The sequence below is a fragment of the Mastacembelus armatus genome, chromosome 7 (genome assembly GCF_900324485.2).
Source record: "Mastacembelus armatus chromosome 7, fMasArm1.2, whole genome shotgun sequence".
NCBI lineage: Eukaryota > Metazoa > Chordata > Actinopteri > Synbranchiformes > Mastacembelidae > Mastacembelus > Mastacembelus armatus.
Genome location: NC_046639.1, coordinates 7,008,970 through 7,030,959, shown reverse-complemented (window position 1 = coordinate 7,030,959; position 21,990 = coordinate 7,008,970). Strand labels below are relative to the sequence as shown.

At 38.4% G+C, this 21,990-nt stretch overlaps 2 protein-coding genes across 5 annotated transcripts; one reads left to right on the top strand and one right to left on the bottom strand.

Moving 5' to 3' along the window:
- Positions 1-678: 678 nt before the first annotated feature.
- Positions 679-7,614, bottom strand: LOC113145817 (calcium-independent phospholipase A2-gamma-like). 4 transcript variants are annotated; one of them, XM_026332908.1, is made up of 10 exons: positions 7,416-7,614; positions 6,753-6,900; positions 5,168-6,567; positions 4,759-4,911; positions 4,516-4,673; positions 2,903-2,997; positions 2,637-2,808; positions 2,482-2,539; positions 2,138-2,332; positions 679-1,635 (listed from the first exon to the last, which is right to left on the bottom strand). In XM_026332908.1, exons 2-10 carry the CDS (start codon positions 6,892-6,894, stop codon positions 1,177-1,179), a joined length of 2,832 nt encoding a protein of 943 aa, XP_026188693.1. In that variant the 5' UTR covers positions 6,895-6,900; positions 7,416-7,614; the 3' UTR covers positions 679-1,176. The 4 variants fall into 4 exon arrangements, with proteins under 4 accessions (XP_026188693.1, XP_026188694.1, XP_026188695.1 ...); XM_026332909.1 differs by having other exon boundaries at positions 4,759-4,896; XM_026332910.1 differs by having other exon boundaries at positions 6,828-6,900.
- Positions 7,615-11,918: 4,304 nt separating this feature from the next.
- LOC113145727 (monocarboxylate transporter 2-like) lies at positions 11,919-14,787 on the top strand. The gene is made up of 5 exons (XM_026332769.1): positions 11,919-11,966; positions 12,092-12,322; positions 12,487-12,630; positions 13,541-14,398; positions 14,477-14,787. The coding sequence occupies exons 2-5, from the start codon at positions 12,106-12,108 to the stop codon at positions 14,698-14,700; spliced, it is 1,443 nt and encodes a 480-aa protein (XP_026188554.1). The 5' UTR covers positions 11,919-11,966; positions 12,092-12,105; the 3' UTR covers positions 14,701-14,787.
- The last annotated feature ends 7,203 nt before the right edge of the window (positions 14,788-21,990 follow it).

The window sequence follows — 21,990 nt, the reverse complement described above, 5'->3', positions numbered from 1 at the left end:
GTCATGTATTAGTTGGTGGATTAGGTTTAGGCGTCATCCAGCTCCTGTCCAGTAACAATCTATTACTTATTAGCTTGCTTAAGAGTTCAGATAATTATTGTATTTTTTTCATGCCTGCAGTTGGATTTTCAGTGTGTTGGATGGTCGTGTGTTACTGACCTTGTATCTTCACTCTGGCTGGCACGAACGCACGCTCTCACACACAAAGCTTTTCTGTCTGGAACAAAGTCATTCTGTTGTGGACAGGGAGGGCACAGCTTCCAGACACATTGGGGGGTGATTTAACCCATTGCATTCAAATGATTAGATGGCATTTCCCTCACTGATAAATTCTTACATTATTTGGATCAGGACCAGGTTTATTTATGTTTTTATTTATTCTGTTGAACAGAAGTGGAGATTTTATTTTATGTGTTAAGTACCATTTTAAAAAAGTAAGGAAATGAATTTCCATAAATATTCAATTAAAAAAAAAAAATACTCAAAAAATTCTCAGTAGCACAATAATACATTACATTGTGAGGTCACATAAAAGATTTGTAGCCTATTATTACAGTATTATTATAGTTAAACATACAGTTTTCAATAGATACAGTACAGGACAATAGGAAGTACACAAAATAATAGAAACATATGAAAATACCCTTGACTTATACTGTAAAGCCCTTTGTGGAAGTTTCCCTGTATTCCTTATTAAACTGACACCAAAAAAAGGTCATAGTTCCCAAGCTTCCTCTAAAACTGATGCATACAGCTTATCAGTATATAGTGCAAAACATAGCTGCTGTAATTGTGAGTAGGATAAAAGCCTACAGCCCCACATAGTGATGCTCTACTTTGGCACCATGGTGCTTTGAGTTAAATGACGACTTGCTCACAAAGACAAGGCTCCTGTAACATTTTGCAGGTCTATTATTTATCACGTTGATCTTAGTTTATTGTGTTAACATGCTAATGTTTTAATTAGTGCCTAATAAAAATTTCAACTGAGAAATGAAATTCAGCAGTTTTGTGGGTAATATTGACTTGATGATAGCACTACATGAATAGATAAGGAATCCCCATCTTTGTTAAAAGGGAAACATGAAGGGTTTGTTCTACTAAAAGATGTTTCTATTAGTTTGTCCACAGCCTATATGTGTATGCATCTGTGCATGGGGTATGTAGAGACTTGCCTCACACCCATTTATGCTTCATCTCCCAGGCCCTCTCACTCATCCAGTCCTTAGCTCTGCTCACAGCTGAACGTTCTGCCCCCAGCACCAAACAGAGCCTAGCCAGTTTGAGCCTGTTTCTCTCCAGGTAGAACTGGGTGTCCCTCTGCAGCTGGTCCAGGACCTGCGGACGGCTTTCATCCAAGGAAACCACAGCACTTAGTGTGGGGTTGAAGCGGAAGTAGACGTCTGGTGCAAGCAGGTCATCTAAAAGAGTGTGGACACCTTCAGTGTCGGTGGCGCTGCTGACCAGGTTGCTGATTTTGGCCCTCAGGCTGGTCGAGGTGGCAGGTCCCCTCTTGATGTTGTCATAGCGACCAGTACCAAGGGACAACACACACTGAAAAGGCTGGTTGGGCCACAAAAGGCGGCTCTCGTGGACAGCCAGGGCACAGGGGTTGTTCAGAATAATTCCTCCATCCTACAAGGCACAAGAAATAAAAATCTACCAGTGAACAAGACAAGTCATTTGTTCACCCACTCCAAATGTACATGTGAGTCAAAGCGCAAAGCAAGGAGCACTTCAAAATGATTAATGCTCGTCTGATAAGGTGTTTTTCCTGAACATAAACTAAACTTGCAATAATAATAATGGCTGTCCACAGGTAGAGAACAAGAGGGAAATAGTGCTGTCATAATTTCAGTATTTGGTGGGCAGGTGCAAAATGTTGTGATGCTAGAGTGAAAGTAGTTCACTTCAATGAAAGTGAACTAAAACACAAAGTGTGACTGGACAGCTAAAGAATGAGGTTCCTTTTTTATAAAGTGAAACATAAGGTTCTTCCCTTCTGCCCAACCAAATCATTTGTTCACAGCTTCTTACAATTATCACATTTTTAATTCCATCTTAGACAAAAAATATTGACAAAATGTTTAATTTCTCCACTGAAAACCTTAAATGCAGAAACAACTGGGTTTCCTACCTGATGAATATCACCTTGTAAGGCGAACTCTTGGAAGTATCCTGGGGCAGCTGATGACGCTCGTACTGCCTGCCACAACTCATAGCCTGAGCCTCCAGCATAGCGGCTGAGGTAGCCTGGTTTGTGATTGTAGTTACGGAAAACAAAGGCCTTTGGACTGGTGCCCCAATTTACCACTGCGCTAACCGCTGAAACCTGAAAACCAGATATCAGCAATACCCTCTGTTAAACCTGTGCTAACTCTAATTTTAATTGTGGGCTACTACAGCAGTAATAATTGTGACTTCAATAATTATATTGTATTTTATCAGTACAGAATGATGCTGATTTTGATGCAGTCTTACCTTAGGACTCAATTCATCGCTGGATGTTTTAATAAGCACTCTAGTTCCCAGCTTTTCTCTAAATAAAAAACAGATTTTTTTAATATGACCAGACTGTATTGTTGTCTTGTTAACATACAGTTCACTACTTTCACTGGAGCTCTGTAGCATTGTACCGTAATATTGTCTCCCAGGTCTCAGTGTCATAGTAGGAATGACTCCAGCCCATCTTCATGGTGCCGACCAATGGGTTCTGACAAAACACTTCAGAGCCAACTTGACGATACATGTCAGCACACTCCTCGAGAGAAAAACGTTCCAGGCCCAGCATGAAGGCTAGGACAGCACCTTTAATAAACAGGCACAAAATTATAGAATAGGACCAGGAAGCATCAAGATGCTGCTGAGAAAACATAATAGTGCCATTTTTAGTTGCTGTTACCTGTGCTTACTCCACATATGTAATCAAACAGCTGGTGGATCTTTCTTCCTGTTTCTTCTTCCAGTAGCTTTAACACCTGCAGAGGCACCACACCCCTGAAAAAAAGGAAAATATTGGTTAAATGAAAAGAACAGAGCATCATTACATTTATTTTACATTACACTGGGTTTGGGTTATGATATATTTAATTGCAAACAGCACACAAAGACAATTTTAAAAACAGTTGTGAGCTGAGATGAAATGACTAGTAATTAAGTAACTGACTGATGAGTAACTTCCCATAAATTACATTTTCAATACTGGCCCTTCCAAACCTTTTAAAATATAAAAATGTATTACTTTTCTTTGTCTTACATGATTATAACATATGTGTCTACAAGGCTGAAACTGGCGTGTTAAGCGTTTTAGACATTTAACTTTAATGTTTCCAGTGGGCGGCCACTGCAGCAAACTGGACCTAGGCTGACAGGGACTTGGGTGTGGATTGCAGGGACAAAGACTTGGGTGTGGATGGCAGGGACAAAGACTCGGGCGTGGATGGCAGGGAAAAAGACTTGGGCATGGACACAGTTGCAGCCCACGGAGATACCTCAGCCACAGCTTGTGAAGATGACTCAGGCGGAGACTCTGGCCAGAGGACAGGAGATGGCCATTGAACTGGCTCGACAGGAGGTAGAGAGTGAACTGGCTGAATGGCAGGCTGGGGCTGAGCCAACTGGATTGGAGAACATGGTTTAGCTGGCTGGACTGGAGAACAGGGGGCAGCATGGTGGCTGAGTGGTTAGCACTGTTGCCTCACAGCAAGAAGGTCGTGGGTTCGCATCCCGGCCTTTCTGTGTGGAGTTTGCATGTTCTCCCTGTGCTTGCGTGGGTTTACTCCGGGTACTCCGGTTTCCTCCCACAGTCCAAAAACATGCATGTCAGGTTGATTGGTGACTCTAAAATTGCCCGTAGGAGTGAGTGTGAGTGTGTGAGGTTGTCTGTCTTTGTGTGTCTATATGTGGCCCTGCGACAGACTGGTGACCTGTCTAGGGTGTACCCCTGCCTTCCACCCGAGAGAGAGCTGGGATAGGCTCCAGCGGATCCCCGTGACCCTGAACAGGAAAAGCGGGTATAGAAGATGGATGGATGGATGGACTGGAGAACAGGACTGAGCTGACCGGATTGGAAAACATGGCTGCGGCATGACTGCCAATGACTGTAGCATAGACCTTGGAGATGCTGGCTAGGAGACTGGAAACTCTGGTAAGAAGACTGGTGGTGGCTCCATCTGTCTTTGGAATGGTCCAGCCAGATCCAGGAAGCAAGCTGGGTTCATTCAACAACAGAGTGTGGCCTGGAAGGAAAGTGAGGATACTGGGTATCGGGCTGGACTTCTTTCGTCAGGGATTTGAGGAACTCAGGAACATAAACCGGGCTAGAAAAAAGTCCAGACAAAATCTTCCCACACAGGTGGGGGCTAACTGTGAACAAGACATTCTTGCTAAATTGGAAAAAACATATGGAGTGATATTTGTCTGGATTAGTAGATAATGAAAATAAACAAAAGTTATAGTTCTCTGTGCAACTCTCACACTCTACACGTCATTTATAATGGTTTTTCTTACAGTTACCTTGTGCCACCGCCATCAATTGAGAGCACTCTAATGCCACGGCCTTTGACTGGATCCACATAGCCGATTAGAGCCAAGGTTTCTCTTAGGGCTCTCTGAAGTGCCTGGTTGCCTCTGCAGTTTCGTCGCCTTCTCAACAACATGACTGCAGTTTTCTCCTGGAAAAAGAAAACTTCTTTAAGAATTCACTAGGGTAAAACCAGCTTGTAAAACTTTTATAGATGTGTTTAATCTCCAACAGACCTGCCACATTAAAGCTTTGCATGAAGGGTACTGGATAAGGTGTTCATTGAGCGCCTCCATGCAGGCAGTCAAAGCTTCTGGAGACAAAGTCAGCCTCAGACTGCTCATCAACACACGCGTCATTTCTTCTGCATGTCTCTGAGTCAAGACAAGCTAATGTGAAATTAAAAAAGTCATATTTGCATAATTTATTTAATTTGGCAGCTAATTGGGACAGTTTGGTTTTAGCTTCTCTAACAGAGCCAGCAATTTTTTTACATCCTGTACATAGCAGATAAAAATAAAATCATAAGCTGCAATGTAGCGCCAGCATGGAGCATGTGTAAATGACATATCTCAGATTATAACAAGCATTTTCTTTTTAAATGTTCAATTACTCATACTCACTGAACATGTCACCTCAACTCACCTTTTTATTTAATACTGCATTTGGCAAAATTGTGGCAGGTTTGGGGTGACTAGTCTGGGTAAAAGGGTCCCCTTTTAGATAAGTTCGAAGGAAGTCAGGGATGGCACTTGTAGGGTGGCGAAAACAGTCCACGAATGTTACAGCCTTCAGTCTTCCATAATTTGCAGATAGAAGATCCATCTCTATTGGAAGATTTCTACCAATGTCCTCTTTCAGTCCACTTTGACCCTTGAAATAATGATTGATGTGCCTGGCCATTTGGAAATAATTCTCCCCAAAGCTAGTTGTATTAGAGCTGCTGTGAAAAAGGCCTCCAGTTTCAGGGATGATTGACTCTTCTTGTTTCAGCTGTGATGTAGCACCACAAGTTTGTGAGGTAGATTGTCTTGAAAAGTTGCTTTTATACGTGCTATTCTTTTCCACAGAAAATACTTTTCTCCTGTTCTGAACTTCATCTGTAACCTTTGCACCAAAGTATTTATTGATGTGTCTTGCAAAGTGAAGGTATCCCTCCTCCCAACTGTTAGGGATATTTTTAGATTCCACTGTTGCCTGTTCAGGATGCAATTGTACCTGAGAAAACTTAGCTTCTTCTGAGTTTATAATGCAAGTGTTTGGAATTTTCCTATTCTTCTGCATCCTGTTTGTCCCTGTAGTGAAAGACATGCTTTCTAATTTCTCCTGCAGTTGAGTCTTTTTAAAACCTAGAGAGAAGACTGAGTTAATGTGATTAGCAACATAACTGTAGCTCTCACCAAATCTTGTAGACAAAGAGCTGATGTGAAATAACTGCAGTCCAGGATTTTCCTGGGTTGAAGGATTCCTTCCTGAGCACTCCTGTTTGTTTGGTGTTGTTTGCTGTTTGCCTTCTAAGGTCTGCATTATGTCTTTGCCCTCAGATATATTTGTCTCTCTGGCTGCCCAATGACTGTGACTGCATCTCTGTGACCTGCCATGATATTCTAAAGCTGTAAGACAAGTATATTCAGCTGTAGGTTCAACATTGTTTCTCTTAATGTATATGTTCATGTGTTTGGACAACTGATTAAATGACTGACCAAGACATTCTCCCGGTGAATTCAAATGGAAATGATTCTGAGCCTCCTTAAAGATCCTGATGGGAGCTTCAGCTTTGACTGGATTTTTATATGAGGAAGAGTAAAAACGCACAACCTCCAGATGTTTTAATTCATTGGTAAAATGTCTGAGGAGGTGGTAAGAGGTAGGTGGTAAGGGGTTCATCAGTGAATAGCTGTGAAGGTCCAGGCAAAGAGGTCGTCTGGCCAGATGAGGGTATTGTCTGAGCAGGCTCATTAGGTACTTCATTTTGCAGTATGACCTCAACGTCCTGTTCCCAGAACTTGATTGCCATGCCAACATGTTGATGCTAAGGTAGTGATCTGTGAGCAAGAATGAATCAAAGTCCAAATGTCACACAGAAACAAAGACATATTAGAACAAGATAATATATAATACATATAATAATACAAAGCTCATATGCTCATGAGGAAAACATTGGCATGTTAATGTTAGCTGGAACAGTGTTCACTAGAGTATATTTAATTTAGTATGTTGGCATGCTAACATTTGATAGTAGCAGTAATTTGTCCACAAACTGAAGAAAATGCCAGATGAAAAGTCAGGAGATCAAAGTTATTACAGTCCATTTGATGGCAGTGTGTCCAATACTTCAGCCTGCTGGTCAGAGATCTCGATCGGGAAGTCATGAATATCTGTGCAACATTTTGTGACAACACATTAAATAGATACTGTGATATTGCACTGAATAAGTTAAAAAGTTTAAAGACAAAGTTCAAAGTTCAGATTAAGCTAAAGCCATTGTGTCAAAAGTACACCAGTTATCTCTGCTGCATGCCATTTTTTAGTAACACAGTGGTGCACAGTAACCTTGTAGTGCCTCTGTTTACTTATACCATGTCTCTTCAGGAATGTAACATGAAACCTCAGAGCAAATGCATCAGACTACATGGCCTGTAAATACCTCTCTATGTTCTGCCAGTATATCTATGTCTGCAGTGTGACCGAAATTTGAGAACTGTTTTAACTTTAGTTCTTGTATTCTAAGAAAGAAAGAAAGCACATTCATGAACACTGACGTATGCACACAAACACTGTTTCTTTAGTGTTTTCACAAAAAGGCAAACTGCTTTGTAGTCAAACATCTACCTACTATGGTTGTTTTCCACTTGAACAAGTGAAGGTCATGAAATAAAGTAGCTATTCTTACCTTGACAGAAAACCTCAAGCACAACCTCTAGCTCTGTCTTCACAGTTCCTCTTCAATCAAATTTCTGTCCACTAAAATCAAGCACAGAGCCTTAGACAAGGTTTCTGTGTTTTGTGCTATCATGCAGGGCTTTAATCCTTTTGGCTGAGTTGTGCTGGGAGGGTAGAGCAGCTTGACCAGCTTTGAATAAGACCACACACACTCAAGGTCAGGTGTTGACTGACGGGCTGGAAACACTGGTATAAAAGTCGAGAGGGGTTGATAACTTAAGGGTCTTAGTGAGCTGACGTTGGCTGCTTTTTATGTTGCACACATACACTCCTCCATCCAAAAAAAAAAAAAAAAGTCATGGCTGTGATGCAGTTATGTTTTTAGAAACCTCAGAGGCTTCAAGGTACAGGTGACAAAACAGTATCAACTCTGTAGTTGGTATATGAGTATAATAAATGCAATAATGATTTAGGTTAAAGATCACAAGTTACAGTTTGTTTTTGCAATTTACTGTTGATGAAACTGTTTCAAAACTAGAGAGGCTAATGTGGAATTAAAAACAAAAAACTGAGCATCCAGTGTCTGCCCACCAGGCACAAACAAACTAGTCCTTCAAAGAGTAGTCAAAAGTTAAAAATGTCATGCCAAATCAATTTGTTTTGGTTTTTGAGTTTCCTTTGTTGTCTGAACTGTTAAATATTTATTATACCCAGTTTAATAAGAAAAAATCTAGTGAAATAATTATTTTTGTGTATATTAGTTAGTGCAACTTGTGCAACTCAATCATAACCATTCCTAAGCAACAATTCAGCTCTCATAGGTGATTATTTCAGACCTACAATGACATCTAGTGGCAGATTCCTGATACTTTTCTCTATGAATAAACCTCAAACTGAGACACAGGCAGGAAATTGACTATTTCTAATGAGTGACTCTCAATCTTATCTTTGTATATTTGTCATAGTATGACAATGTCATGTATCCTGCACCATTACTGTCTTTTTCTCTGCTGCCATCTTACAACCACATTACTCCTGTTCTCAGATCTCTGCACTGGCTTCACTTTATACACTTTAGCACAGCTTGTGTATAAGTCTCTTCATGGCTCAGCACCACAGTACATCTCTGACATGTTGCTGCCATATGAACCATCTCGAACTCTGAGAGCATCAGGGACAGTCCTTCTGCTTGTGCCCAGGGTCAGGACTAAACATGGAGAAGCAGCATTTCAGTTTTATGCAGCAAAAAACTGACATTGTGCACCAATTATTTATTTTCATTTTTTCAGCAGATCAATTAATGTACAAGACAAGTTGGTACACCACTGTGCCATATCACTTAAATGTCAAATGATTTGAAAGTTGTATCACCTCTCATTAATTGCACATTTACACATTTATAGGTCATCAGATTATGAACAATGAAAAACAAATACTTTAGAAAGACTATTCTGAAACTATGGGCCCTGAAGTAGAAACAACAACAAATAGATGCACCTGTGATCACTGACACACAAGTTAGAAAATATGTGTTCACTGAAAAAAGTGCACGTGTTTGGAACTGCATCAACAGGATTATAAAATGTCGCCAGCAATTTCTCAGTTTTGGATGTATGTGCTATATCTACGTGTCACCATCATGGTTCCTCTTCACAAAAATGGGAAACGATACAGGAAGGTCAGTCACCAGCTAAAATCAGCTGCAACCCATTTGCAGCAGTACTCATCAGGTACAAATGAGCTATAGCAGTAGATCCACTAAATCAGAGCAGCAGTGGCTGTCCTCCTGAAATGACACCATGGACGATGTCCTGCTCACACAATCTAGCTCTGAAAAACCGATTAACAAGTGCTTCAGACCTTGAAAACATTCAGTGGTTTATTCAGGGACTATCAATGTAGTTTCTGTGACAGCTAAGGCAGTGTGGAAGACAGTGTCAACTGCTATGGACAGTATCCAAGAAAATACCCTTGCTTGCTGGCATAAAAATTTTCTGGCTGTATGAGTGCAAAAGGTGTTGGGAAGATGGTAACATGAATGCCAGAGGATGTACTGGATGTCAAGCTGACTCCCAGCCCCCATAAGCTTTGCAGAAGAGGAATGTCTCTATATTTTTCGGTTTTATACTGGATTAAATGTATTTTGTTCTGTGGTTAACAGCCAGTGTTTTCTGCAGCACAGGACTTGTCCATTATTGGTCTCATAGGTGGACATATCATGAAGTGAACGAACCAACCGAGGCCCACAGCACAGAACATGAATGTAATTGCTAGGTGCCCCTAGTGAACCTGCCAATATGCCGAAGTCAGTCACCTGGGATAATACTACATAACAACCACATTTAGGCCAATCTGCAAAAATGGAAAACCGCCAGGTCTTTTTAAAGTCAGTGGAATGCAAGTTCACCTTGTCTTTCCCATCTATCACATGCATTTCCTCCATGGCTGTCTCAGAGCTGGCATCCTTCTATTTTGTTCTATCACAGCCTGAAAGTGAGATATCAATGAAATTCACTTGCTTTCTCGGCAGAAACTGGAGGAACCAGACATATGCCACACATATGGGACAAGGCACATCATAAAGCACCTGGGACAGAATAGAGAACTGGTAACAGTGTGTCTTCAGTTTTCTTTTTCAGCTTTGGATATTTCACTCATTCAAGTGCACAAGAGAAAATCACTGGAGCAGAAATTTCTAGCAGGAAGAAGTTGAACGTTTATGACACTTTGGGACAGTTTAGATAAACAATCTTTGATGTTTGATGTTTACTGTATTAACTAGTTTGTTTGTTTCCATAATATTGCCCTGTGCATTTATGCATGAATATGGGTTACCAAGTGTTAGGTATTGTCTTCATTGCTATTTTTCAATGGACAATAAACAAAAGCGTGAAAGCAGTATTTATCAAATAAGTATTTTCATACAAAAGTATGAAAATACTTAATTACTGCAACTTGTATGCTGAAAACTTATGCAGATTAGCAGAAAGCAATGCAGAAAAACCAAGAAAACCAGGTGTCTTCCAATTACACTGAGGAGTAGTTTAAAAACAGACTAATCTCATACCTCCTCTGAAAACTGCGGGTGCTGCAAAGACATGCATTTTACTTTATAACAACGCCCTCTGTGCCCTGGACAGAACAAAAAAAAAAAAAAGAGCGAGATCATACGTTTCATTGTTTTGGTTTTTAATTTGTATGGAGTAGTTGTTATGATTACAATTGATATTAAAGAATTTATTATAGTTATTGGCTATTTTGGGAGATTTTTTTTTTCTTCTAAGGGAGCTCAGGTGTTTTCTATAAGAGCAAAACAGTTTGACTCCCTCATAAATTCACAGGTTGGATGAAACAGCAGACATAGCTGAAGGCTCAATGCTGATTATGACATCCCTTTTTTTTCTAGTTCTCACAGCACTTTTCATATACTTCTGTTTTTTAAAGAACTAACACTGGGGCTCTCTGCAGGGGTGGAAGTAAAAATACTAAGACAGTGTGATAATATCCACATTTAAATGTCATTATTCAGTATTACCGGCAAAATATATTTAAAACTTCAAATGTAAAAGTAGCCTACATTATATTTTCACTGCTCAATTATCACATATTACACAACTAGGATTTTATTGCTATTGCTGGTTGAGGAAGAGCTTTTTATTTTCAGGTTGTAATTACTTCAGTGTTTCCCAGTCTTAGGGGCATTTGCCTTCAAAGCATCCCTAGAAAAATCTTATGAGTCATGAAATAAATCATGGAGTTGGAAAGAAAAATGAAATCGTATATGACATATATGTTAGATGTTATATGTATATGTTGTATAGCAAGACATATATATATTTTACATAACCTGAATAAATGTTTTTTATTGTAAAATGAATAACAAATTTCAAAAGTAAAAAGACTTCAACAGTTGTTGAAGCCAGAGCAGTTGGCTGCTCATTAAAAAATAGAAATCTGAAGTATAAAGTTTAAAAAGAAGACAAGTAGCATTCACACTTTGGGGTAAAACGTGTGCTTTATTCAGGGTTTGGTAATGAAGCACGATCTAAGGTTTTCTCTCTTAATACAATTATACCATGGTAGCTACTCCTTTAAGTAACCAATAGACTGTTACTGTCAATGGTGCACATTCTTTAGCAAGACTACTTTTTGGCACTACTGGATGTGTAAGATCATTGTAGCAATGTGATGCCATAATGTGATTTGTCAGGTATCTAATTCACTGGATTGACAGGATTTTAGCTATTTTGCAGATTTCCACCTTAAGCACACACAGCTAACACACACACACACACACACACACACCCAAACAGACCCAAAATAAACACATGGAGTACAAAGGGCCTCAGGAGGAGCACTCAAATTTTTAACAGAAAAAAATGTTTACTAGACAAATATTAGCACTTATCCTTCTCTCTATAAGGATTATTGCTTCTTTGTGTATGGTCACTTGTGTTTACCAGACACACGTGATGAGCTCCAAGGCCTTACTGGAGGATCTTTCTGACACAGCCTGTCACTGTTCATAACCTGGGTACACCGCTAAAACAACTGTGCAGAGGTGAGCTCTTTAGGTATGCCAACTGTATGTATTAGGGTCTGCATTGCGTGTATTACTATCACTGCTTTGAAAACATGCAGTGGTTTATTCTTTGCTCACTTCTTGTACTTGCTCCCACTACTCAGCTGGTGAATTGAACATGTCCCCTGCAGCAGCAACCAATCTAGGCTATACCCCACCAGACGGAGGATGGGGCTGGGCTGTCGTCTTTGGTGCTTTCATCTCCATAGGATTCTCCTATGCCTTTCCCAAGTCCCTCACCATCTACTTTAAGGAGATTCAGGAATATTTTTCAGTTTCCTACAGTGAGATTGCCTGGGTGTCTTCAGTCATGCTTGCCTCAATGTATGCAGGAGGTCAGTGGGATCATATATTTTTCAAAAATCTAACAAAATTTAACAGGTATTTAAAAAGAAATTACACACTGACACACACAGTATATTCCATGAACAGTTGGAGCAAAATAAGTTGATCATATATTTTGTACCTAAAAAGTGAGCTGGTTCTCTGTTCTGTGCAGGACCTGTGAGCAGTATACTTGTAAACCGCTATGGCAGCAGGCCTGTGGTTATGGTTGGTGGGATTATGGTCAGCGCTGGCATGGTGCTCGCTTCTTTTGGCACTTCTATCATGCACCTGTACCTTTGTGTTGGTGTAATTGGAGGTAAATTATAGTCTTTTTTCATTATTAAACATATACTTTGTCATCAATGAACCAATAAAATAAATTGAAATTCATTCACTTTCATAAAATGCATGAAGTATTTAAGATTTTCAGACATTTTTCTTTGAGACATGTTTACTGTTCTTTGTGATGTTTGCTTTATGTTGCCTGGTTTTGACTGGCTGGCACAGGAGGATGTGTGGGGTTAATGTTGGCCATTCTGTGTCATGTAGACATTTGTTTAGATCGCAATGAAATATCTATAACAGGTTATAATTGTGCTATGCATGAGACTTTGTTTTTTGAGATTGTTAGACTAAATGAGATGCATTTAAGAAATCCACACTTGCTTGTATACCAAATTGCACAATCATGTTACTACCACTGAGCAAACACGCCTCACAGACTTTAAACTTTACATGCACCAACCACTTTGGCACACAAGAGAAACTGTACATCAAAAGTAAAAGATTGGACCACAATAGACATCAAATTAAATATATTAGCAGCAATAATAATTGCATTTACAACAATTATTTTTATCACTATTAATCTGAAGATTATTTGGTCTATAAAATATCCAAGTGAAGTCCTAAAACCAAAGAAGCCAAATTGCTTATTTTCTGACCAACACTCCCGAAACAAGTAATGTTTAATTTACTTAACAATGTGTAAAACTGAATGTTAGTAAAAATGCTGCTGATGAAGATGTTTAGTCAGGTCCACATGGGATCATCATAGGATGACATTTTGTTTGTATGATTTAAATTTGTATGTGATATAAGAGTGTTTCTTTATCTGTCAATCAATTTTAATTTTATTGAGACAGTAGTATCACAAAATGTATTACATATATACATACATATATGGTCCATATGGTGTGTAATTGACGATTTTATGTTTTCAATAGGTTTTGGCCTCGCCTTCAACCTACAGCCAGCTCTGACCATCATAGCTACCTACTTCCATGTCAAAAGGCCTCTTGCAAATGGGCTGGCTATGACAGGAAGTCCAGTTGTTCTGTCCACTTTGGCACCTCTTAATCAGTTTCTGTTTGATTGTTTTGGTTGGAGGGGAAGCTTCCTCATCCTGGGATCCATTGTTCTGAATTGCTGTGTAGCTGGTGCTCTGATGAGACCAGTTGGCATATGTGTCCAGCTCGAGCCAAAGACTGAACCACCAGAGTGTAATGGAGAAACCGCTGAAGAAGCTGCTGTTGAGGACACCAGCGGACAGTCGGCTAACCTCCGAACTGAAAAAAGCCACAGTGAGAGTCAGGGCTGTGTGCACAGATTCATAGATCTCTCACTATTTAGACACAGAGGCTTCCTCATTTATCTCATTGGTAATGTGGTCATGTTTTTTGGCTTTTTTGCACCCGTGGTTTTTCTGGCTCCTTATGCCAAACATCAAGGAATTGATGAATATTCAGCAGCTTTCTTGCTCTCTCTTTTTGCACTGGTGGACATGTTTATCAGACCAACAACTGGCCTCATTGGCAACACTAAGTGGGTTAGGCCACGGATACAATATTTGTTCAGTTTTGCTGTTTCATATAGTGGTGTGTGTCACCTACTGTGCCCACTGGCCACTGGAAATGTGGGTCTGGTTGTTTATGCTGTTTTCTTTGGTTTGGGTTTTGGGATGGTTTCTGCGCTGCTCTTTGAAGTTCTGATGGATCTCGTTGGAGCTCGTCGCTTCTCCAGTGCTGTTGGGCTCGTCACCATTATTGAATGTGGACCAGTGCTTCTTGGTCCTCCACTCTCAGGTTTGTACATTCACAGCCTCATTTACATACACTATTACTGAGGGATTTGTAAAATAAAGTGTATGTTTTCTCTTTCAGGAGCCTTGGTTGATATTTTTGGGGAATACAAATACCTGTACTATGCATGTGGATTATTTATGCTTGGGCCCGGCATATTTTTATTCATCATGCATTACTACAACTACAAGAAACTGGACGAGGAGCAGAGGCAGAGGGTGGCTGTGGAGATGAGAACCTCTGAAGAAGCAGTTCAACTTAAAATGAGCCAGGATGATAAAACTGCATGTGAAACAGATGGATGAATTTGTTGGCTATGACTTTATTTTTGTATGTGTAGAAAAATGACACTTCACCACTCTGCTGCGGGACATACAGTATATGAGTTGTTATTATTAAAAATTATTTTCTACTTTAGATGAGGTTATTGGACTCTGTGGACCTTTATTACATATTAATATTTGGTATGTTAATGGTTATTTTATGTATGTTATTATTATTACATTATGTTTTGGCTGTAACTCTAATGGCCTTTGTCTGTAAATCATCCAGAACTGCCCCTGTTCTTTCCAACACAAGTATCATAATAGCTCTAAAAATTAATATGGTTCTTACTTGTTTCTTCAATGGCTGAATAAAAATAATTTTCCTGAGGGACTGATATAAAATAATGAGACAAAATACATAACATTAAGCTAAACCGCTGTGTATTATCATCTCCTTACCACTAGATGGCACTGGACACTACTGTGAAAACTCCAGATGCAATAAATTAAACTGCATTTAAACCATAGGCATCTCATTGGTTGGTAATGTTTCTACAGTGTTGCACCCAAAATCTTTGCTCTATGGGCCACCAGATATTTTGAATGGGTCACAAATGGCACAGCAATTATGAAAACAAGACAGTTTAATGTCCATTATACAGACTGAAGACTTTATCTCTTAAAATAACTTTCCTGAAATGTGGCCCAAGATTAAATCTCACTAAAGAAAATGTCTTTTTTCATTCTTCAAATTGTAGTCTACAGTAAAATTTTCTGTGTCATGGGGATCTGTAAAAGTTGTTTCATTCCAGCACCAGTTTAGTATATCCATAAAAATTCAGTATGAAGCTACGGAATGTTTTAAAATTGAAGTGTGGGGACTCATATGTGCATGTAATAATAAGTTTGCATTTGCACATTTGACTGACATAAAAAGTTTTGTGCATATAATATTGACACTTTTACCATGTATACAGGCCTCCCAATATTTCAGCATGTACTGGGGTTGTTTGTGCATTTTTAATTGACACTTTTGTGGCTAATACTTAGTTCAGTTATGTTTATTGTGAAGAACGATACAATAATAATGCAAGATCATGGATCCTAATGGCAGAGAAACTCTGTGATCTCATGGCAGCTCACACCATCCCACCACAGGTCAAGTTTTCTTTTCCAAAGTAGGTATGATTATAGCCCATAGGTGACCCATGCAGGAAACAAACAATGCCATAATCACAGGTGGATGCTTAAAGGATCCTTCCTTATCATGGCCCTGCAAGGTGTATATTGACTCCTTTTTGTCAGATGAGCAAAATTTGCTTACGTGAGTGAATAGATATGTTAATTTAGAATCTTGGATCTGAAAATCATATACACAGTTTAAGTCCAAGACTTATCAAACAAAAATAAATTGGTTAAAATATAACCCATTTGTACTATATAGCACTTTTGCATTGTGTAAACACATGAATGTTATTATTTTTAGTTATTTACCTAAACTAAAACATGGCTATATTAATAAGATATTAGACACAACCAGCTCAGATTTTATTTTAAAACTTGTTAAACTGTACAAAAGAATATACATAGGCTTATATCAACATTATTTGGATATGCTGTGGTGGCGATTTATGAGGTAGTGAAGAAAGTATGTAGATCCTTTACAATAATGCACTGTAAAATGCTTCAGTTGATTCAATCTGCTATGATTTGATACAAGGAGAAGCGGCAAAGCATCATGATTGAATATTATCAACAACAAGGGAGAAAACAGTGGCATGCACTTTAAAAAGTTTACAACCAGTATCCACTATCCAGTTTTAATGTGCTGGGGGATGCATGAATACAATATTTCAAGCTGTCCTTGAAAATGTATGTAACAATCTAAGTATATAGATATGTGACAAATATTTTAGTGGAAAAGGCAGGTTAATGAGTGGACACAAAGTGAGAGACCGAAGACCTCCAATTAGTTGCCGTTCCCATAAGTCCTGTATCATCTCTTCACTGAACAGCTTGAGCATAATCACTGTGATGTCAGTAAATCTGACTTTAATTGGGACCAAGGAGATTGAATCCAGGCAGCCCTGCCTCCAATCCTTATGACGACTGCTGAGACATGTGGTTTTAACCACACTGCCAGTTTGAGCATTTTCATCCCAACTTGTGCTTTAACCACACTGCTGGGAAGTCTGTAAAGGAGGGAGTGATACTGTCTATTTAATCCAACATCCCTGTTAATAATCTCTGCTAATCTTCTTTATCCACAGCTGCAGAACTAATCTGTCTTCACAATGTTTACACTCGGAGGGAGGGCAATATCATGAGAGTACCCGAGACTTAAGACTTTATTAATCAGCCCTGTGGATGGAGCTATTAATGACATATTGCCAGTATAAATAAACATCGATAGCCAGGGCAACTAACACAGACACACAGGGCATGTTGACATGCTCTAGCAGACAGAGGAGCAATTGCCATGTCAGTCTATACAAGGAGCTCTCAAGGACTCAATCAACCTTCCAGAGACTAGAGACACCTGACACGTCCTGCAGCGCCTCTTAACTGACTGCTGACCCTGATGAAACACAAGATTTACGGAGATCATTTGGTGAAAACAAGGCAAGGAGTGCCCTACTCTTGAAATCGATAATCTTTGCAAACAGCTACTGCAACCTAAATCATGCTCACCTTGATATTTATAATAGAGTAAAATTATCTGTATTCCACAGACATTTATTAAATTGGATTTTCTCCAGCACATACAGTCCTCATTTGAACGTGTACCGGGAATAACAGTAACACTTTAAAAACCCAAGAGGACAATCTGAATCAGATGAAAAAAATCAGTTGAACATGCAGTTAGAAAGGTAATTATACTTGTTATACTCGTTTACACCTCTACACTATACAAGCTCATACAGTCATTTATCAAAAACGAAGAAACTGTTTAACATAAACCTAATCTCAAAATGTACGTTTTGTTAATTTGAACTTAATTTAATATAGGATATCTTTACAAATGTATAAATTAGTTGTTTTGATTCCAAGTATTTTGACTTTAAATAATGAGTTTAATGAATGAACTGCTAAAGTTTAGTCAATTCATGAAGTCAAGTCTTTTAATGAACAAAACTACACTTCCCAGCATGCACTGTTAAAGGTTTTCAGTGACTTCACTGTTGTAGTTTGAAGGATAAAGACATGAAATTTGCTCTTCCTTTAATACATGTTTCATTAAGTCCCTCTTTTTTCATAATAATGAAGACAGTAATAACCTTGATGAATATATCATATTATTATAAATTCAGTTTTATACTTCTATAGATTTTTTTAAATAAAAAATACCTGGGTGTTGTTTATGTCCTGGAGCAAAATGACTTTGTGAGCTGCAAATGCTTTATGTCAAAGGAGGAGCCTAACAAAAACACTTGAATTAACTTAGTACTGTTTCTTGGGTTTGTTTAACTTGTTTTCTCATGTTCAGTTACCAGAGCAAGTTTTACATTTTTAAAACAACATCAACTAACGTTTTCTAAATATTTGTTTATACTGTAACTTCAATCAACTCAAAAGAGGAACGTTCTAGCTTTCTTTAAGTTAAATGAACTTAAACCAATGTACAATGTCGTCCACTACACCTGACATAACCATCATTTCTTCCTGCATTTTTAATTTAATACATTTGTCTAGGAACAGTAGTTACTAATTACTTTGCAGACTGAAAATGACTTAAAATACATGACACATATAACACTTATGTGTTATAAATTACTCTTATAAATTACAGATGAAATTATTATTTAAACCACTAAATATTTATTAAAATATACTGTAGCCAAACAACAATATGAGAAACAAAACAGTAAAATTGGCAAACTAATAAACATTGAGTTGAAACTTGCTGTGAAGCAGTTTTACATTGTTATTTAAAATGTCTATTCTAAAAAATAAAAATATTGAGCCACTTTAAGAGAAGAGTGAATATTTCTTGAACCATTTCTATATGGCACTTACTGTGAGGTTAGTTAGTAAAATGTCCAAATGATACTGAAAAATAAATAAATAAGCAAATAAACTGTTGAACGGATATCGTTTTTGAATGTTTGTATCTTCCCTAAGCCAAGACAGTTTGGTATCACAGACACTCGATCAGGCAAGTCGTGCTGTAGCTGCTGCTGGACACCAGGCTGCCTTGTGGAATACAAATGGGACAAAACAGAGCCCTTATGAGGACAGCCTTTTTTTTTTTTTTTTTTTTTTTTTTTTTGAACTCAGACAAAACAAGAACTTAAACTCCTAAACTACTCAATCATGCCTAATGCTTGTAAAAGAAATTGAGTCACAAAGCAGAAGGACTTAATGAGATTATGGAACCCATAATTAACAATCTGTAAAGCACATTTCCCAAAACTGAGAACAGTACCTTCTTTGTCCGCCGCCAAGCCTAAAAACGTGTGAATTATCATCCAAAAGCACATTTACCCCACTTTTCAGAGTTGACAATGCAGAGCTCCTGACCAATATCCTTAATCTGCCACTCAAAATACATTTAGCCTTTGTGAGAACAAATGTGCAGTGCAGAAAAACTGGTTGTGGAGACTTTGCTGCCTATTAGAACCATTGTTCCTCTTTATCTGGTGAACACAGACAACCACTAAAGCTTCCATGTCTGGGGACGGTGCTGCTGCTGTGTGCATATTACAGAAAGAATACAAGGATTGGCTTGTGGATTATAATCTATCCCTTAAATACCACACTGAATCACACTGCTATGTAAACAGTTTTATATTGAAGAGCTAAACTACCCACAAGCACTGTAGCATCTACACACTGTGCACAGATGGAGTCAGATATAATCTAAGGCATGTGGATGATAAAAAGTAAGTGGGTTGTGTTATCCGTCTATCAGTGCTGCTGCTGAGTGACCAATTCAACCTGAGAGATAACACTGTAGGATTTTGCTTAATTTCTCAGTCTTGATTTGGAAAATTGTATTGAAACTAAACCACTTCCCAATCCCCATCTGCAGACGTCTAAGATAGGCATTCCAGCATCAGGTCTTCAGGGATCGACACCCTGGGCATGAAAAAGGGAGAGGAGCAGAAATAATTATAAGAGCAAGTGAGGCGTATCAGCTTGTCCTTGCCTCAAAATGAAAAGCAGGATGAAACATGATGGCACAAATCAACTGCAAGCCCATATACTGTACCTGGTTCACTCATAGCATCTGTGCAATTGTACATCAGGAACATTGTATCCAATTCTGTCATCTGTATATTTCTGACCCGGATGCAGAATAATTACCCTAACCCAAAATTATCAATGAGCAGGGATGACAGTAGCTCTCTCTAGGAATGTGGGAGGTATTAATAACTAACTTATTTTGATATCCAGAGTGCACTATGTGATTTTATAGATGCTTGTCTGTTCTGAAAGGGCTTTGAGTACACTGGGCTTTTGTGATTGTGAATAACCATCGCAGTGGCTGAATTGAATCAGTGTCCTCAGAGGTTCTTTGTGTTTCAAGGACAGTCTCTCCTGAGTCTCAGGCTGACATGATGAGGTTGTTGACTGTCACAGCTGCCTTGCTAAGCCCGACAAAGGTGTCGGTGATTAAACTCTCATTCTTTTCCTACAGAGAAGTGGAGCCATTTAGAAACTTATAAACCATATGGACAAGTAAATGAATGTCTTTAAAGTAGACTCTGTAGGTGCTCTCAGAAGAAACAAAATGTTCTATTAAATGAAGAAAATGTGCTTGGAAGCCAAGAATACATAGAAATGTGGAAGCACAAACAATTGGTGAGTAAAAGCATCTAATCCTCATCAAAATAAACCATAGTTGTTTTGGGAGTCTTTGTATCTTTGTAATCTGAAATGATAAAGACTTGTAACTCTGTCCCCACCACCACCACAAATGATTTTAGGAGGCACAAAGTCTTTACTGGAAGGGGGGGGCACCCAGCAACTGTACTAGCAACTGTATTTTCTGATCTGTAAAATATGGAGCATTGCACATATAGTGGATAGATTTACACATTCAGCATTGGGACACCACAACAAAATGGCGTACAACCTTTTCAGTTCAGTACATAATGAGTTGTGAACCATAAAGCTGTAAACATATGCTGGCAATGTAAAATTCTTGCTATCTGTTCTAATTGAGCTTGTCACGTCTCCTAGCATCCCAGAGCACTTTTGGTGCAACAAATCTCTGGTGTAGCATTTTCTTTTTGCATATGCTTTTCCATTTGTGGCATTTCTGGATGCTTTCGTCATTGCTTTGCCCTTAAGCTCCCAGTATAGAACATTTCAGTGAATCACAGTTGCACTGGGTGACATGTTTCTTCATTAAATTGAACATGGTTGCTGTAATTTATTTTGAGTCACTGCATTGTACACTGTCCTTTGGCCACAAAGAATAGATAACTAAATGTGTATTAATCCACAGCTGAAAACAGATCCCAAGCAATAATCTATTTATTCATGTTTGAGTGATGTTTGCTTTCCTGTGATGTGGCTTTAAACTATCACAATCCTTATTAGAAACCTTATTTGTACATTCTATATTACACACACACACACACACACACACACACACACACACTGTTATCACGTGGAAAGTGCATGTGTAATTATATACTTATTTTCTTTTTAAATATACTTCAAGTCTGAAGATACAGGAAAGAAGATGCAGGTTTAGCAAAGCAACGGAAGCACAGCATGTGTTGATGATGTCAGTTCTCACATTTACTCCTCACTAAAGTTTTACTGATTAGGAAATTAGGACAATGACTAAATATTTTTTTTGAAAAATTTAAGCAGTTTAATAACTTAGACGTAGAACTGGGGTCCATCAGGGTCTTTCTTATATCTATATATATATATTATTCTTCCTCAGTTTAATGTATTTGCCAAGTGATGCTGGAATAATATTGTTAAAAGAAACAAAAGAAGAAGAGTTAATTTTTGTTCACAACTAAAAACTGAAAATCAAAGGCCTTCAATGTCATTTGTCATTAAAAGATTTTGTGCTAACACCTACCAGCTCTAACATACTAGGTGAGAACACAGTAACAAATTGCTGACTTGCTTTTAGAAGTTTTAGAAATAGGTACATATAAAAATTCTTTGCTAAATATTTTGCTGTTAAATGTGATTTCTAAATGAATACATACTATTTAAAAGCATGAATCTCAGCAGAATGAACCTCATGAATATTGTGTAGTTGTTATGGTTTCCGGGGTCAATGTCTTGAGCTATTGCATTTTTCTTGTCTGCAGTCAAGGGATTATGTGTCACTGCTCTTTTGTCTGCATTCAGTGG

Excerpts from the sequence above, each read along its gene's own strand:
- LOC113145817 (XM_026332908.1), bottom strand. The coding sequence starts at position 6,894 with ATGACTTCCCGATCGAGATCTCTGACCAGCAGGCTGAAGTATTGGACA. Across the intron at positions 4,674-4,758 it reads GCAAAGCTTTAATGTGGCAG|GAGAAAACTGCAGTCATGTT; the intron begins GTCTGTTGGAGA and ends TTCTTTTTCCAG. Across the intron at positions 1,636-2,137 it reads TACAAGGTGATATTCATCAG|GATGGAGGAATTATTCTGAA; the intron begins GTAGGAAACCCA and ends TGTGCCTTGTAG.
- LOC113145727 (XM_026332769.1), top strand. The coding sequence starts at position 12,106 with ATGTCCCCTGCAGCAGCAACCAATCTAGGCTATACCCCACCAGACGGA. Across the intron at positions 12,631-13,540 it reads TTGTGTTGGTGTAATTGGAG|GTTTTGGCCTCGCCTTCAAC; the intron begins GTAAATTATAGT and ends TGTTTTCAATAG. Across the intron at positions 14,399-14,476 it reads TCTTGGTCCTCCACTCTCAG|GAGCCTTGGTTGATATTTTT; the intron begins GTTTGTACATTC and ends TTTCTCTTTCAG.